At 41.6% G+C, this 16,203-nt stretch overlaps 1 protein-coding gene and 1 long non-coding RNA gene across 3 annotated transcripts; one reads left to right on the top strand and one right to left on the bottom strand.

Annotated features, from left to right (window-relative positions):
- The first annotated feature begins 96 nt into the window (after window positions 1-96).
- On the top strand, window positions 97-6,218 carry LOC110961540 (uncharacterized). The gene is made up of 2 exons (XM_022209205.2): window positions 97-2,905; window positions 3,049-6,218. The coding sequence occupies exons 1-2, from the start codon at window positions 2,652-2,654 to the stop codon at window positions 5,792-5,794; spliced, it is 3,000 nt and encodes a 999-aa protein (XP_022064897.2). The 5' UTR covers window positions 97-2,651; the 3' UTR covers window positions 5,795-6,218.
- Window positions 6,219-7,241: 1,023 nt separating this feature from the next.
- LOC110961552 (uncharacterized) lies at window positions 7,242-10,938 on the bottom strand. Of its 2 annotated transcripts, none has more exons than XR_007939704.1 (7): window positions 10,825-10,938; window positions 9,812-9,934; window positions 9,504-9,623; window positions 9,196-9,252; window positions 8,680-8,847; window positions 8,208-8,321; window positions 7,242-8,074 (listed from the first exon to the last, which is right to left on the bottom strand). It is a non-coding gene; the product is annotated as an uncharacterized LOC110961552 (long non-coding RNA). The 2 variants fall into 2 exon arrangements; XR_007939708.1 differs by lacking the exon at window positions 10,825-10,938 and adding an exon at window positions 10,654-10,784.
- Window positions 10,939-16,203: the final 5,265 nt, after the last annotated feature.

Genomic DNA, 16,203 nt, shown 5'->3' with positions numbered 1-16,203 from the left:
CCTTATGACAAGGTGTGGACTCTATAGACCTCTGAAGGTGTGCTGTAGTATCATACACTATCTTGTAAGTCTTCCAAGTTGTGAGGTGGAGACTCCAAAGATTGAACATCTTCTATCAGCACATCCTACAGATACTAGATCTTTTTGAGCTCTGGAGAATTTGGAGTACAAGTCAATACTTTGAGCTTTCTGTAATGTTCCTGAACAATGTTTGCAGCATGGCAAGGTGCACTGAAACAGGTCGCTGCTATCAGGGAATACTGCTGGCATGATCTGGTTTTGCAGCAATGTTTAGGAAGGAGCTATGTCTCGGCATCCTTCACGGTCTAGTTCAGATGCCCACATGCCCATTGTATTCTTTCAGCTGTAAAAAGTGTCAGCAAGTGTTCACTGACAGGCAGCAAACTGCAATTCACTGTACATCCTGACGCCTTTCCGCAGTAGCTACATTAGGTTTTCAGCCACTGCAGTAGCTTTTCTGTGGGGTCGCGCTTGGCACCAAATTCGGCAGTGTTCCATACAAACGTGCACCAGTGAGCCTTGGGCACTCATGGCACTGTCCGTGATCCAATTGTAGTTTTCTTTTACCGCTTTTGGTAGGTACCAGCCACTGCAGGACCTTGGACATGTCTGGTCTGAACCTGTTCTCTGTCCATCAGTATTTGTCATTACTCAGGGCCTTTCTGCTTACAATACTTCAAGTTCAAGAACTGATGTTCACTTGCTGCATGACATATCAGCATGACAGGTGCCATTATGACAAGACAAAGGCAAAGAGTTTGCCGAATCAATTAATTTCACAGTAAACAAATTAGTTTTTCCCCATTGCTTGATCTAAATATTTATAATTTTTTTATGTGGCATCAGAATTAGTCGTGTAATGACTTATTATTAGTTTTTACGAAGTGCTGCAAGTCTCGTTTTAAGTGGTTCACTATGTGATGCAGGGTGCTCCAGTAGTATTTCCATTGCACACTAGAACGGAAAATGTAGTACAGGCCTGTGGGCAGTGAGGCGTTGTTCTGTAACGTTAGAGTGCTGCAGAGATCAAAAGGCGTGACAAGCACATGGTGTGGAAGGGTGGAGAGATGGCTCAGTATGGAGTTGTCAACAAAACGTCAGCTGAGAGGGACGGGCTCGTAGTCTGATGCTGGAAACGTTCTATCTAGAATCAGAGCAGGTAGAAATGTTTCCGTACATCACATGTCTTCGCCGGTGCTCTCTGCTATGGCTTGTGGGTAACTTTAACAACGAACCAGAAGCCTCTACTGGAGACTCAAGAGTTGGCATATCAACCACATTAATGCTAAAACTGACAGGACCTCTGACCCTCCTGCAAGAGAACAAAACAAAAGAAGGTTCCTCGGGACTATTAGGTACTTGTTCTGAGGATGAATAACTGCCTTGTGCGCTGCCTTTCATGATGACGACTTAGTATTTACTGCATATTTGTATCATTCAGAAAAATCACTTCACTCATGCAGTCTTCTTGTGACGTGAGTAGAAACACTGTCTTGCTGCTACAGTTCTGTGGGTCCTCAGTGGGCTGGTCTCATGTCCCTCCATAACAGGCAATGGAGATTCTGACGCAAGACGCCGGCACTCCTTATAAGCACCTGTCCTTCCGCGTCATGCCACGCTCCCAATATGAAAAGCGTGTGATTGTTTTCCACAAGAACCAGTGTGCGTAGATAGTAAACTGACTATATAGTCTCTATAGAGGTTCTTTTTATCATTCAACTGCAAGCACGAAAAGGAAGACTTGTTGCTTTTCTCTCCTGATACACCATGGAGGTAAGAGAATATTGATTTCTATCTGGTTAATATAATCAGACAGCTCTTAAAGCTGCACTACTTTACTACTTTAGTAACTTAAAGCAATCAAGGAAAGATTTACTGTCATTGGGGTTGTAGATTTCTATAGCTGTTAAGTGTGTAAGCTGATTTTGAAAAGTTTATTGATAAATACCATATTAAAAGCTTGCATGTAGTTTTGTTAATAGATCTTTTCGAAGAATTTTGTGTTCCTGAATGTAGCTGAAAGAAGGTGGAGCCAGTTTTGCATGTTTTAATCAGTGCAAGAAGACATTGCTTTGATTTATTTTATTATCTCTTGAGGCTTTGAGTGGAAACTCAGAGTGCATGATAAGACAGAACCTGAAAAGCCACCAGAGAACGCAACTAAATCACTTAGCCCCATTCAAAGGTTGTAAGCATGGATTCTGTCTTAAAATAACAGCAAGACACCCAAATGAACATTCAGCCAGTTTTAATGGCTTTAATCTTTCATGCTGTTAATAGTTAAAAGAGCCCTTTCTAATGTGCTTTCTGTGTCGGACACAATCAGCTGTTGTGATTCCATGTATAAATATAAGTCAGTGTAAGTACAACTATAGTAATATGAGTGAGACATGTTGTCTGAGCACCTTCCAAAGATACAATTTCAGTGTGAAATTCCTTCTTTGTGGCTCTTTTGGTACTAAAAACACCATAATCATTGAAGACTGGCACTCAATTTATTTAACTTGGCTAAATGGAGCTTCATATTAATTTCAGCTTAAGCTTTAAATTCATTTTTACATGGAACAAGTTGTGTGGATTGTGTCCATCATCAGGAAGACATCTCACAAGCACCAGTGTAATCAGAACAAATGATTACAGCCAGACAAGGCTTGTTTGAAAGTAGAATTTTTTTTCATGGGTATTCTTTTGTTTCATCTTGTTACCTGCACATAACTCCTATGGACTGCCACACTATTCTCCAGGTGCCACACTGTGCCCAAGACGTTGGCAGCCATGCAGCGTCACTGTTGGCTTATCTGAACCTCCAAAGAGAACAAGCTCACTTCTGTGACTGTGTGCTGATCCAGAGAGAGAGTCCAGCTCAGCTCTACCCTGCACACAGGTGAGCAACCGCTTATACAACTCACAAACAAACACCCCAACATGTACAACATTCTTTAATATCACATGTTTGTGTTGTATGCCTCATGTGATTTTCCTGATTTTATGCCTGATCACACATGTAGTTGGTCTTTGCTCCTCCAGGTGTGTTCTGGCAGCTTCTAGTCCAGTGCTGGCATCTATTTTGTCTTCTACTGGTGCTCTGGTGGAACTTCAAGCTCCATGTCTGTCTGACGCTGTGTTGACGTCTCTTCTGGATTACATTTACACAGGAGCTTTGCCATTCACTCATAGCCAGCAACAGTACTACAGTCTGCTCAATGCCGCCTGCTACCTGCAGATGATTGAACTGCAGGAGGCTCTGAGGGCTTGGCAACAAACTGAGGCGAATGCTGCAGAAAATGCCGATGCTTCCCCTGGAGCTGAAACTCTGCCATACAGAGGGATTAAGAAAACTTCTAGGACAACTATGAACATATTCAGTGATCTGCCTCCATCACCCAATAGTGATGCCTTTAAAAGACTTGAGGAAACAGACACTTTCAGTGTAAAAAGTGCTACAAGTTCACCAGAAAGAAAAGCTCATGAGTATTCAGCAACTGCGGAAACATTTAATGAAACTCAGACGCATTCAGTCAGTCGAGATTCTAGAGACGAAGAAACAGTTATGAGTAGAAACAGCAGTAAACACAGTTCCAACAAGTGTGGCACATCAGATGCAAACAGTTTGAGCACTGAAAGCAATGCAAATGCAGGTGACGACAGACGAGCACCTTGTCTGACACGTCAGGATTTGATTCGAAATATCACTGGCATTGCTGAAAGGCATGACATGTCTGAAGTGGACAAAGAGGTCCGAAAGGATCCGTTACATTTGACTGCCACTAAAAAGCCAGAGATCTGGCAGAAGAGCAAAGAAGAGGATCTAGTGAGAGCAATCGAGGACAGGAGGAGTTCCTCCTCATCACCAAATCCAAGTTGGGGGGCAGTCCCTGTCATCTGTCATAGCGGTAGAGCGGCTGTCCTCCAGCTGGCAGAAATGCCTGCAGTGCCTCTTTACCTTCCAGCAGCACAGGCTGCAGGCAGCTCCAGCAGGGCTCCTGTCTCACGGTCAGCAAGCACAGACAATGACAGCATTGTAGAGGGTTTTTCCACTAAACATGAAAGTCAGCATGGAACACAGACTCTGGACAACAAACATGATCACCACACTGTCACACACAGTCAAGATTACTGTGACAGTTCAGCTCAGTATGCTATGCAGGATTTTAGTTACAAATCCAGCGCAGGTAGATCTGATGTGTTGAAAGAGGATTACTGCAGCAGCAATACTGATCGTTTTATAATACAGACTCAAGAACATATAAGAAAACGATTGCCCCACAATACACAACATCTGAGGGATGATTCAGTGCCACAGAAGATGGACAGGACCAAGTGGTTAAAGTCGAAAAGTGATCTCAGTATTGATGGTTTCCCCTCCAAACATAAGCGGCTGGATTGTTTTGAGTTCTACAATGTGTCCTTGGCAACTGCAACAGAGGAGCTCTCACAAGATCTGAGAGCTGCAGTTTCACTTCCTGTAGGACACTCAGACACACAGAGGGACTCTGACTGTACAGATTTGTGTGCCGAGGGAGAAGCGAAAGAGGAACTCTGTAACTCTAGAACGTGTTCAGCTGAAATGGATATGCACGACAGCCATTGCAATCTCGATGCAAATAAGATAAATTGGTACTCAAACATATATGGAGTTGGGAAAAGCACTAAAGATTCCTCCTATAGCCAGAATGAACATGATTCAAATTACAGACATACAGCTATGCAAAGCAGAGCACACAGTGCTGATCTGTGTCTGCCTGTCTCCATCACACCAGAGTCAAGCTTGGATAATGTCACTGGCAGACGCTCTCCCTTTGAATGCTGCTCATCTGTGGAACCTGAACAGATCTCAGGCACTGAGACCACAGAGTTACACTTATCTTTTAGTGCTGTGGGCCAGTCATACCATGGACATGTTCATTATCACTGCCTACCACAGGACAACATGCACTTATCATATGGAGACTCAGATCAAAAACACCACTCTGATCCTTCAGGTGAGTCGAGTGACGACGAGGTTGATACCTCTGCCACCCCAGGTCTGAGTCACCTGAAGCAGCACTTTGCTAAAGGGGCAACAGACCAAGTTCTCTTGCTGGACATTAGCACCAAACCGGCTGAGCTGCTTGTATCCTGTAAACGCAGATCTGACAGAGAAGAGAGAGGGGTTCGAGAAAAGGACACGTTTGAAACTAGAATCAGGAATCATGATGGAGTCCAAAGAAAAGAAACAACACCAAGGGACGAGATGAAAAAAATTAGTGCTAGGACTGAGAGTTTGGATGAGACAAAATCTTGGGATGGACAAGCAAATACCGATAAAAGAAAATCTGCGGGTAAAGACCAAAGCAGACCAGGAGCTGAGGTTATACAAAAAACTGGCATTGTGATTGAGAACCAAATCAATACCTGGACACCCTGCTCAGCTCCTACTGTGTCAAACTCTGTACAAGCCTCCATGCCATCCACCTCGTCTGTTGGCATACCCGCTACCCTTTCAGCCAGCGTGCCATCAAACATATCAGCTCATCTGTCAAGTCCTGCTCACCAACCTTTCCAGTGTTCTCTATGCGATCGTTCCTTTAGCCAGCGAGGCTCTCTGAATAGACATGTGCGCAGTCACCTTGGCGTAAGGCCCTTCCCCTGTCCCCACTGCCCCATGACCTTTTCACGGCAGTACCGTGTCACAGAGCACATGCGTGTCCACCAACGCTGCATACTTGGGACTGACTTTCAAAAGCCTCCTGCCTCTTCGGTTTGTGACAATGAAGAAAAGCATCAAAACTGAAATTTACCACTGAAAGACGATATTACTCAAATGTATATGCTTGTTTTAAGTGGCTCATGAAGTCAGTCTTGATAATACTGCAATGTGATGAAAGTAGGCTATTCTTAATAATGTGATGGACAAATGACTAGTATTCAGGCAGAGTGTTTAAAAGTTCAATTTTAGTTAACAATGAAACATGACAGCTTGTTCGTGGAAGCAGTGACTCATGGCGGTTAACAAACAGAGGAAATAGCTGGTACTTCCTCTTAGACGTGGAAATTTCAGTCATCTTTGGTTGTCACATTTACAACTTTATTTCTTTCATGCAAACCTAACCGTTGTGGCAGCTATTTATTCGTGAAAAATGCGCTCTACCAGCACCAAACAGCGAACAGTGCAGAACACGGTAGAGCATTAAGCAGCTAAAGAGCCAGATATGTTCTTCCAGGAGTTGGCAGAGACCAAAAACAGTGAAAAGCGAGTGAATAATGAGCTTCCCGTCACCAGGGAGCCTGAACCATGACTCCAGGTGAATGAATATGTTCTCCTGCGTCTGTTGAATATGAAATTAAGTTGAACAAAGTCACTGCGACAGTTTGTAAGATGTTGGACGATATGTGTGTAATGCATTCATAGCTTGTTTCTTGAGCGCAAGGGAAAAAAAAATGTTAAAAAATGCAGTTCTGATGTATTCATTCTCCTCTTGTATATCTGACTACTCGCTGTAGACTGCAACAGAAATGCTATACTGTATAATGATATAATGACAAGCAAAAATCCTTAATTTTAGTGCTATAATGCATGCATTTGGCTGATGTAATTTTGAAATATATGACCAGAGACTTCACAAGTCATTTCGGCAATTTTCAGTGTAATGCAAGACTCTTATTTTGCATAAAGTTGTGCATAATGTTGGCAGACTTTAACAAGTTGACTTTGTTCCATTCAGCACTCCAGTGTGCTGGTATTCAGTAAGCATTACACTTGACACCATGAGAAATGTATTAAAGATGTCTCACACACTGTCCCTCGTAAGTGAGGACAGTACGTTGGGTGTCAGAGTGTGCTGAAACATGACCTGAAGGTAATAAAAAAAAAAAAAGAAGAAGAAGAAGAAGAAAGAAGGCATGAGGCTCTCTGTGTGTTCTGTCTTGTCAATGCAAAACTTGTTCCATATGTGACAGCAAGGTAGAAAAAGTTGTTCTGTACTCGACTCCGCAGATAGCGCATGCTTCTAACAGTTTGCCAGAGGTGTATGGAGTTGTTAACATTACATCTTCATGCTCTGAAGCACCCACTCTCTTCTTTGAATTAAAGTATTGTCCTCTTTCCACCTGTAAAATCTAAATATTAACATAGATGCATGTTTCCGTTTAGCGATAAGCTAAACACATTGACAAAGCATTAAAAAATTATTTTGCCTTAATGAGGTGTCATGTCTGCAGTCACAAAAGTGAATAAGCTATTAACAGATAATTTAAGATTTTAATACATACACTAATACAACAGTACTGTAAGTTCTTCACTGAATTCATATCCAGGTGCTCTGTACTGTTTGTCTTAAAGGTAAATGGTCAAACATTTATCTTCAGTAACATTAGTCTGCAGGACCAATTTTGAATATATCATCTGAATTGCTATAAATATAAAAATGAGGTCAGTCATTGAGAGTTCTGGAAATAAGCTGGTCAAACAGTGATTTGGTTTGGTCCTCCACATGAATTAGAGCCAAGGATAAACACCAGCAAGACAGATTTCAGCTCCTGTGATATTCTCATCATGACTTATGACTGATGTGTCATCTGTATGAGTTAGTAAGTGGTCTATCAAATGTTTATACAGCTATTAGTAGTAACCTATAAACCAGTGGCACAAGGTTCCTATTACATAATGATTTACATGACATAATAAAAATAATGGCGCATCAGGTCAGCCAGTGCCAGACTGCAGCATTATTGGCAGATAACTGTGCTGTGTGGAAAGTTCAATGTAATCGTTCTGTTGATTCTGGTGTCAAATGTCAAAGGAGGTAAATATGGTGTTCACGTGGTGGAGGAAGTAGAAATCAAACAATCACCACAAGACAAAATGTATCACATATACACATCAGTCTATTGGATTGTACACAGTGACAGCACTAGTGAGAAGTAGTGAATATTTGTGGTACAAAGAGAGACAGTTTTGTGTCTTTGTATACTTCGTCTTTCTTCTCTCTGCCATATTTGTCACACTTAAGTCCTCATGTGCTCATTGGTTAGCCTGTGTTTCAGTCGAAGAGGCAGTCATCACCACGATGGCCTAAAGAGAGGAGATAGAATGCTTAGCAGAACTGGTACTTCATTTAAGAACTTTTTTTTTCAAGCTTTGCAAATATTGTGAGACAGCCTCTTAGTGGGACATGCACAGCTCTCAGCACTGCCTTTGTTTTTACCTGGCTTTTTGTGGAACGCAGGGCAGCTCCAGCCAGAGATGACATTACAATGAAAATAATTGCACCAACAAAACAGTAGAACACAAGCACTGCTTGAAAAGATATCCCCATTGCCTGGATAAACACAAACAGCAGACATTTGCTCTCAAAAACGTGACACAATGTTTGACACTCAATAAATAATAAATCATATTAATAGCTCCAGGCAAAATTGATCAAATTACAACAGTGTTAAATAAATCAAGACTTTTTCTTTTCAGTTCATTTTTTATGTTAAATTCCAAATCTTTTTTTTTTTACTAAATTATTTTTTGCATTGGAAGATCAACAAATTGTTGTTTGCATACATTGTTTATTATTATATCACTTCAACAAATGCACTTAAAGAAATAAAGCTTGCATATGTAATCAGAGTTATTACAGATGGCTTCACCAACAAGAAAAGAGAAAAAAATAGTAAAAGGATAGCCACCTCGTAGTATGTTGACCACATTGATTCAGACTCTGTGAAGTTTTCGTCCATAGAGTAGCCCCCGTAGGGGTGGTAGTGGTGGTAGTGTGCGAAGTTGGGCAGAGTGTTCAGGAGTGTCCAAGCTGCCACCAGTATGGATACAATACTCAGAGCTAAAGATATGGTTACCTGCATGAAGGATGAAGGAGAAACACACAGAGACTTTTAAATGTCAGTCAAACTTTATACAGTATATTACTTAACGTTCTGCACATAAATCAGAGAACCTGCATTAAATCAGCTAATAAAACATCTAAATAAATCGGAATCTCTCAGTTGATGCAATTTTAAGAACCTATAACTGGTTAATTCAACATTTACTGTAATAAAACATATTGGCATAGATTAATATTTTGATTATTTTTACTTAAACGTGTGGAGGGGAGGATTAAAAAACGGTTTTATCTGTGGGCGCTTGGTTTCCTAAATAGGTGGTTCTTGGGAAACATTGCTTGAAAATATCGTAATTGAACTTACTGTTTTCTTACTAGGGTTGTGCTCTGTGATAATATACAGAATCCCACATATGATGAACTACAAGAGGAAGAGGAGAAAAGCTGTTTACGTGTGCATTCCTCACATGCTTTAGGTTCCCACACAACTGCATTAGATGGTATTCTATAAACAGGACAGCAAAAACTCAGCCTTCTGTTTTCACTTAGCTGAAGTGAGTTTAAATTACTACCAGCCTCAACATTACTCTGTATTTTGATGAGTTAGTGGTTCCCAAACTGGCTGTTTTGGAAATGTCTGACTCCATGAACAGCTCTTGTTCAGCTACTAACCAATACTCCCATCATGAAGCCCGATGGGATGGCTGTCCCTATGTAATGCTGCGAGGGATGGTTCACCATCAATGCAACGGCATTAACGAAGAAGCACGTTCCTAAGACCAGCAAAACAGTCTAGAGGAAAATCAAAAACAATTTCAACCACAACCTCACTCAAAAGCTCAGTTTTATTTTGTGTGACAAGAGAAAAATTACTAGCAACTCCAAGTTATTCTTAAACGAGTGAAGACACTGCTATGCACCAAAACAAATAGGCATTTACTAAAAATTCATTTGTGCATGAGAGTGTGTGTTTGTCTCACGCCGACAATCTTGGGCTGCCCCTTAATGAAGCGGTGCAAAGGTTTGCTGCCTCCCACTGCGGTGCCTTGAACACTTCCATCGCTCCCACCTGGTCCACTCGCAAAGACGAGCTCAGCAGACATCTGATGGACAGAAATGGACAGAAATACACTGATGTAACGATGCAACGAAAGGTGTCAAATTAGGTCTGGTTTGCATCCTTTTAGTGAGTTGATCTGGGTTCAGATTCTGTTGCTGTTTTCCACTGGCTTCAAAGCATTGTACTTGCATCTTTATGCAGACACACTCACATTCACACAGCTGTCTTTTTTAGCATCCTTCATGTTTGGGCAGTGATTGAGTGCAATAAATGCAAACACTTTCCAAGAGTCAATAAGCAAAAATGTGTGTTTATTTGTCTATTTGGAGCATTAAGCATAGTCATTTACCTAATTAGATTAGCTTGTTTGGTTTGGAAACAGTTTTTTTGGTGTGTTGTTGTTTGTATTTGCACAGTAGTTTCATTAAGAACATATACAAAATAATACTGACTTGTTTATCTAATTCAATGTCAACACAGCTAAAGTAAACGTTATCTCCCTTGAAGACTTTACAGCATATCAGAGGCTCATGGGATTGTTGTTTTACCAAAATATATTCCATTTATAACCTGTCAAACTTTCCAGTACAGCAGTAAATATGCATTTATGTCAGGACATACACAAATATCCCAGCGACATGTTTAAGCTCGTTGAACAGACTGAGGCACAGCTCCTAATGCAAGCTGCTCGGTCTGTGAACGAGCTGACATGATGAACAAACACCCGACTTCGAGCTAAACATTCCTGACAAAACGCCAAACCTTTGTCTTATAGCATAAATGTTGTCCACCGAAGCAGCGAACTTTAAGTCCGAAGCAAAACGAACGAACCCCAGCTTAACATCTACGACTGTCACCGTGAATTAGACGAGAGCTAAAGTGTCGAGTTGTAATAAACAGAAGAGGCGTCGTAAAAGCAAAACAAAGCCAGACCTTGTGCAGTTGTGTGGTCGGAGCTGTAAGTCAGAGTTGTACAACTTGTCTCACATCAGGTTCACATCTGGAGCAGCTTCACTGGTGGGCGGTACGTGGACGATCTGCTCATTCTGAACACCTCACATCTGCCTGTTGTAGCCACTGTGCTTTGTGATCATAAAATGACTTGATTTGATGTTAGTGGTTTTATGGAGGGATTTGTTCATCTTTTTTTATTCATTTATTTTTTATTGTGTTTTGGTTTTAACCCTTTAAACATTTTTTTTCTCCCCACTAGCAGGCATCTGATGGGCATCTGATGTCAGTGCAACATCAAGTTGATGTCATTCATTGAATAATGACATCAACTTGATGTTGCATTGACATCAGATGCCCATCAGATGCCCGCAGCAGGGCCAGAGTGGGACTCATTTTCAGACCTGGACTTTCATACCTCAGACCGGCCCACTTTAGATCACGACCTATTACTATTAAAATCATGTAATTCTAGCCTTGTCTTGTAATTCAGTGTGTTTTTCTAAAATATTTCCAATTCAGTGCAAGTAAGGGTTGCTTCACAATGAAGATTTATTCCAACATGAGTGCACATCTCCAACAGTCCATGCACGAAGTATAATTTGTTGTTGTTACTCACACTGTACAAAGAAAACACTCGTTTTCGGGGGTATGTACTATTTCACCGACATATGGAGTGAAAAGCAATTCTGCACAACACAGTGGCACCAAGCGACAAGAGCACCTAGCTGCAGACAAGACGGTGGCTGCCATTTTCCAATCCATACCGGAAGTCCTTACCGGAAGAATCACAGTTAAAATAAAAATAGATGCTTTAAAAAAAAACACGTACATTTGCTTCTTTACTTACCTTGTACATTTTTTGCAGTTGCACGTTTATTACAACGGTAGAATTTAATAGTTAATTGTGTGTCCATGTCTTTGATAACTATGAGTTAAAAGTCTACAACAAGTTATGTTATGAGTTAAAGTTAGGTCATGAAAACCCGTGCAGAATTGCACAACACAGCCGCGCCAAACGACCGCCTTCCCCTTATCCAAGTTGCACAATGAAAATTGAAAAAAGGAAGTCCAGATCAGTTAGCAGAGTTCCCCTGCTAACTGATGTACTGATGTCAGATTTCAGTACTACATCCAATCAGGAAATAAGGTGCAAAAGTGGTCCATGGGCCTTAAAGGGTGCTATGTTGGGCCTTAAAGGGCCCAACATAGCGCCAGCGCTACGTTTTGCATATTGATTTTTGATTGGCTGTAGATTTAAAACCAGATAAGATAGATCAATAATTCTTTTTGCATATAAAATCTGGGGAGTCAGACTATTATTTCACACATTTACCAGGTCTCAGAGCGTTTTTTTCGTTGCAGTGATGGGTTTGTAAAAATACACAATAAAGCGCACACGGCGAAAACCTATATGAACAGAGACAGCGGGTTTTTGCAGGGCTTCCCAGTTGAAATAAACGTGATCACGGTGTGGCCACAACCTGTCACATGATTCTTATGTGTCCATACCCGAGAGGCTCCCATCCCTAACAACAGGAAGTGACGTGTTTGCAGGGAATTGTAGTTTTTCCGCCAAACACAGAGGCGCACTCTCTCCCTCGGTTTAACCCCTACTTTATTTTACAAAAAACACTCAGACACACAGCCCACACACACCAGACATCCATCAAACACACCTTTGATCCACTATCACACAGCCACAAAAACTTGGTCATGCCAAATTATTTTACATCTGCCGCCAAGTTCTCCAGTGTCGGATGAAGCGTCCAGCCACTCGTCTGGCCTCGATTCTGTCACCAGGCCTGTCTGACTCATTTGCTGAATCAAGAGGTCATAAATATGGAGGATAAGACCATCAAATTCTGTGTGTCAGCTTCAGCGTGACAGGTCGCTAATGTTGGCCTGAACCGTTTTGTTGAGTCATGGAATGCCCACAGGGTGCCAGGTGCTCTTATTCTCACACTCGCACTGTTAATCTTCCTCTCTGTATGTCTTTCTTTTTCTAATTTTGTGTGCTACATGTAGTTTTGGTATTGGAAATAATTAACTTGTAATTTGATATATACAGTATGATTAATATTTTTCAGTTGCTTAATTGTTATTCTCAGGAGTCTGAATCTATAACTTAGTCTGAGGAAGGCTATCCCATTTTGAAATTTACCTGCCTCCTATTTTTTTTTAAACTTTGGATCTTCAGTTTTTGCCTTGTGCCAGTAATGTTGTTATGTGTTCACATTTCTATCATATTGTAGGCTGAGGGATTCCTAACGCTTTGGCATCAGTTGGCTGTCCAGTCAGGATAGCTGGGGATCTCCTACCCTGTGCTTTAGATGCAGCTGATCTTTATGATGCGGAGAGAGGCTCATCATTGACCAGACAGTCCTCATTTGGCAGAGATCCTTTTGCATCTGAGGAAGAGAGAGATCATGCACAGGGACGTTTCTCAGAAGCTTTTGGAGATCTCTCAGCATTGTTTGACCACACAGTCAACAATAATCCTGGGCCATTAGAGGATGCTCTGCTGCATCTTATCCGTGTTTCAACATAAAGTAAGTATGATACAGGACATAGCAATACAAATGTTTTACTGGAAGCATTGGGGATATTTTAATAATTTCTGCAAAGACAGCTGAACCTCAGCATTTCTTCTTCAAGGTCGCATTTTTTAATGTAATGTAGGAGCACCAAATCATTGTATATGATGTCTTTATTAATTTTAACTACATTGGCCTTCTTTGTTGTGTTAATGTCGTTTCAGCGGAGATGGAGGGCCCTACTCTCTCCCTTTGGTGCCGCAGCCTGATAGGTTGTGAGAACTGTATTGCAGTCCTCCTAGAAAGGGGTGATGGTTGCCCAAAGTGCAGGCCCCCTCTCAGCCAAGGCCAGACCGTCGCTGTGGCTGGCCTGTCAGAGGTCTTGGCCATTGTGCGAGGCCTCAGCCACTAAGAGTCCGAGTGATGAAGTCAAGTGTTGTTTCCCGTTTGTTCCTGTCACATATTTTGTTTGGGTTTCTTATGCGCAGGAAGAAGAATTTCTAAAACAATAAACAATTTAAAAAACTGACTGAAAAGGTCTCCGTTTACTTGGATCTGTTTGAGTTTATGAACATGTGAGCACTGTGTAAAGATGAACCATCCCTCATAATAATTCAGTAAATTCAAAAACTGCTTATACACAGAACAAGTCAATGGAACTCTAGCACACACATCAAGGCAAACTGATGTGCATTGCCTTTCCAAGTTCCAAGTTTTGTTTATGCAGCCCAAGCAGGTTAATTTTGCATCACAGTCTCGTCTCGTCCATCAGAAGGTGAATGTGAGTGGATGTGGTCATGTACTAGGTGAGTCTTTTGAGTGTCTTTTATGTTAAAAACAGAAAACACATGAATACAGCTACAGTAAATGCAAATTAATTGTATTTGTCAGCCAAAGTATGACAAATAGGGACCAGACAAAAAGGGAAAAAAAAGCAGAGATGGCTGCATGAAGCCGTCCCTCAAGACCGTGGCACAGATTCATGGTGAGTGTCCAGCCCAACCAAATAGGACAGTTTCAAGCCTGGGCTTAGAGGTAGAGAGAGAGTATGCCATACTGACCTATGTGAATGGTGTATGTCCCAGTCTGGAGAGACTGGGAACCACCAACATTCTGGGATCAGACTTAGTGTACTATGAGATACTGCAGCATTCTGGGCTGGTCAAAACAGGGTGTCAGTAATCCAGTAGAAGTGGTATGTGAATGGACTTTTTGCGGGTTAAAAAAAAATGCTCCCGTGCTGCTACAATGACACTTTGACATGACCAGCATACTATTTGCTTCCCCAGCTAAATATCTGCTTCTGATCACCTGCCCTCTAATTGGGTATTAATGATGATGCCCCAGCTTGTGGTTAAGCATAAAAATAACAAGCTGGCCCCACATTTCACATTAGCTGCAAAACAAATATTTAGCACCATGGCTGGTAATTAGCCACCACAGTTAGCTAGTTTTATTGATCCTGTCGGGTGTCTTCTGATGTCAATAGGGTGGGACACTGCTGGGATATTAGTTACGACTTATGTTAATTATGTAGGATATTGCTGTGCTTTTTCATTTCTTCGCCTTAAACTACACCGTCTCATACGCATCATTCGAAACGCCATGCTTTTACTTTGAAGGCTCGGGACTTCCTTTTTTCAATTTTCATTGTGCAACTTGGATAAGGGGAAGGCGGTTGCTTGGTGGAGGCTGCCCAGAACAGCGGTAGCCACCAGAAATTGTCCTGATCCTCCCAATTAGCCACCCCAGGCCCGTACAGGGGCCATCACGGGGCAGTCCAGGCAAACAAATGTTTCAATTGCCTTCCTCAACTCTACTCCATCGCTTTGCTCATTTTTGGATTTGCCTTAAGTCTGGAGGAAGTAGGCATAACACTGAGTTTCTGAGCTGCTCTTGAGGAAACTATGAATTGCATTATCTTCTCACAGAGTTTCTCTGCCAGCTTTATCCTTTCATTGATGTTGTAAACACTGACACCCACTTTGACATGAGGGGTCACTATCACGTTTTGGGCCATTATGTAACTTGTGTAGTGAGCATATAGAGCCTCCCAGCATACTGTTATCTACTGTAGTAGACAGACAGACCTGGTGTGTATACCTACAGTCAACAGGATATATGGCCCAACTGTTTTTCTTTTTTGGAAAGGTTAAATTACAGGAGATTTATGGAAAATATATCTAAATGGGAGGACACCAAGAATGAGTAAAATACAGGAGAATCCCAGGAAATGTTGACAGGTGTGTCTGCACATTTGGATTGTTTGAGTTTGTTCAGTTCACCAGTTTGTAGTCAGTGTTTGCTGTTCTTTCACTTTTTCTAAATTAACCTTGATCATTGTCACTTAAATGCTAGCATGTGTCATCCTGGGGGAGTGTGCTGAAAGGACTGATGTTTCCCTTAACGGTCTGAAATGATCCACTCCTAAAAGAGAGTCAAACTTTCCTTCACGCCAGACAAACCTACAGAGGGGAGGAGAAGGGATAAACTGTGTGTGTGCGCGTGCACATGTGCATGGCTTTACAAGGGGGCTGGGTTGAAATTGAGAAGTATAAAGAATGTGATGAAATAGTTTTAGAGAAAGGGAAGCAAAGACCAACATTATTTCCTGTTCTGAAAGGAACACAGCTGTGTTTTTTGGGTTTGCTCCACCCAGGGGAGATAGAGGGATAGAGGGGTTGGGCAACAAGACCAGAAAGTTCATACATTGGCTTTCTGTGAATGATGAACTTCTATTTTGCCGTAGTAGTAGTATGATCTCTGTGTTGTCATTCCCAACATGACTGCATCATGTAGACTTCAGACAGTTAAAGAAAACCAG

Source organism: Acanthochromis polyacanthus, chromosome 2 (assembly GCF_021347895.1).
Source record: "Acanthochromis polyacanthus isolate Apoly-LR-REF ecotype Palm Island chromosome 2, KAUST_Apoly_ChrSc, whole genome shotgun sequence".
NCBI classification, from domain to species: domain Eukaryota; kingdom Metazoa; phylum Chordata; class Actinopteri; family Pomacentridae; genus Acanthochromis; species Acanthochromis polyacanthus.
The sequence above is the reverse complement of the archived record's forward strand: the minus strand, read 5'-3'. Positions and strand labels throughout refer to the sequence as shown.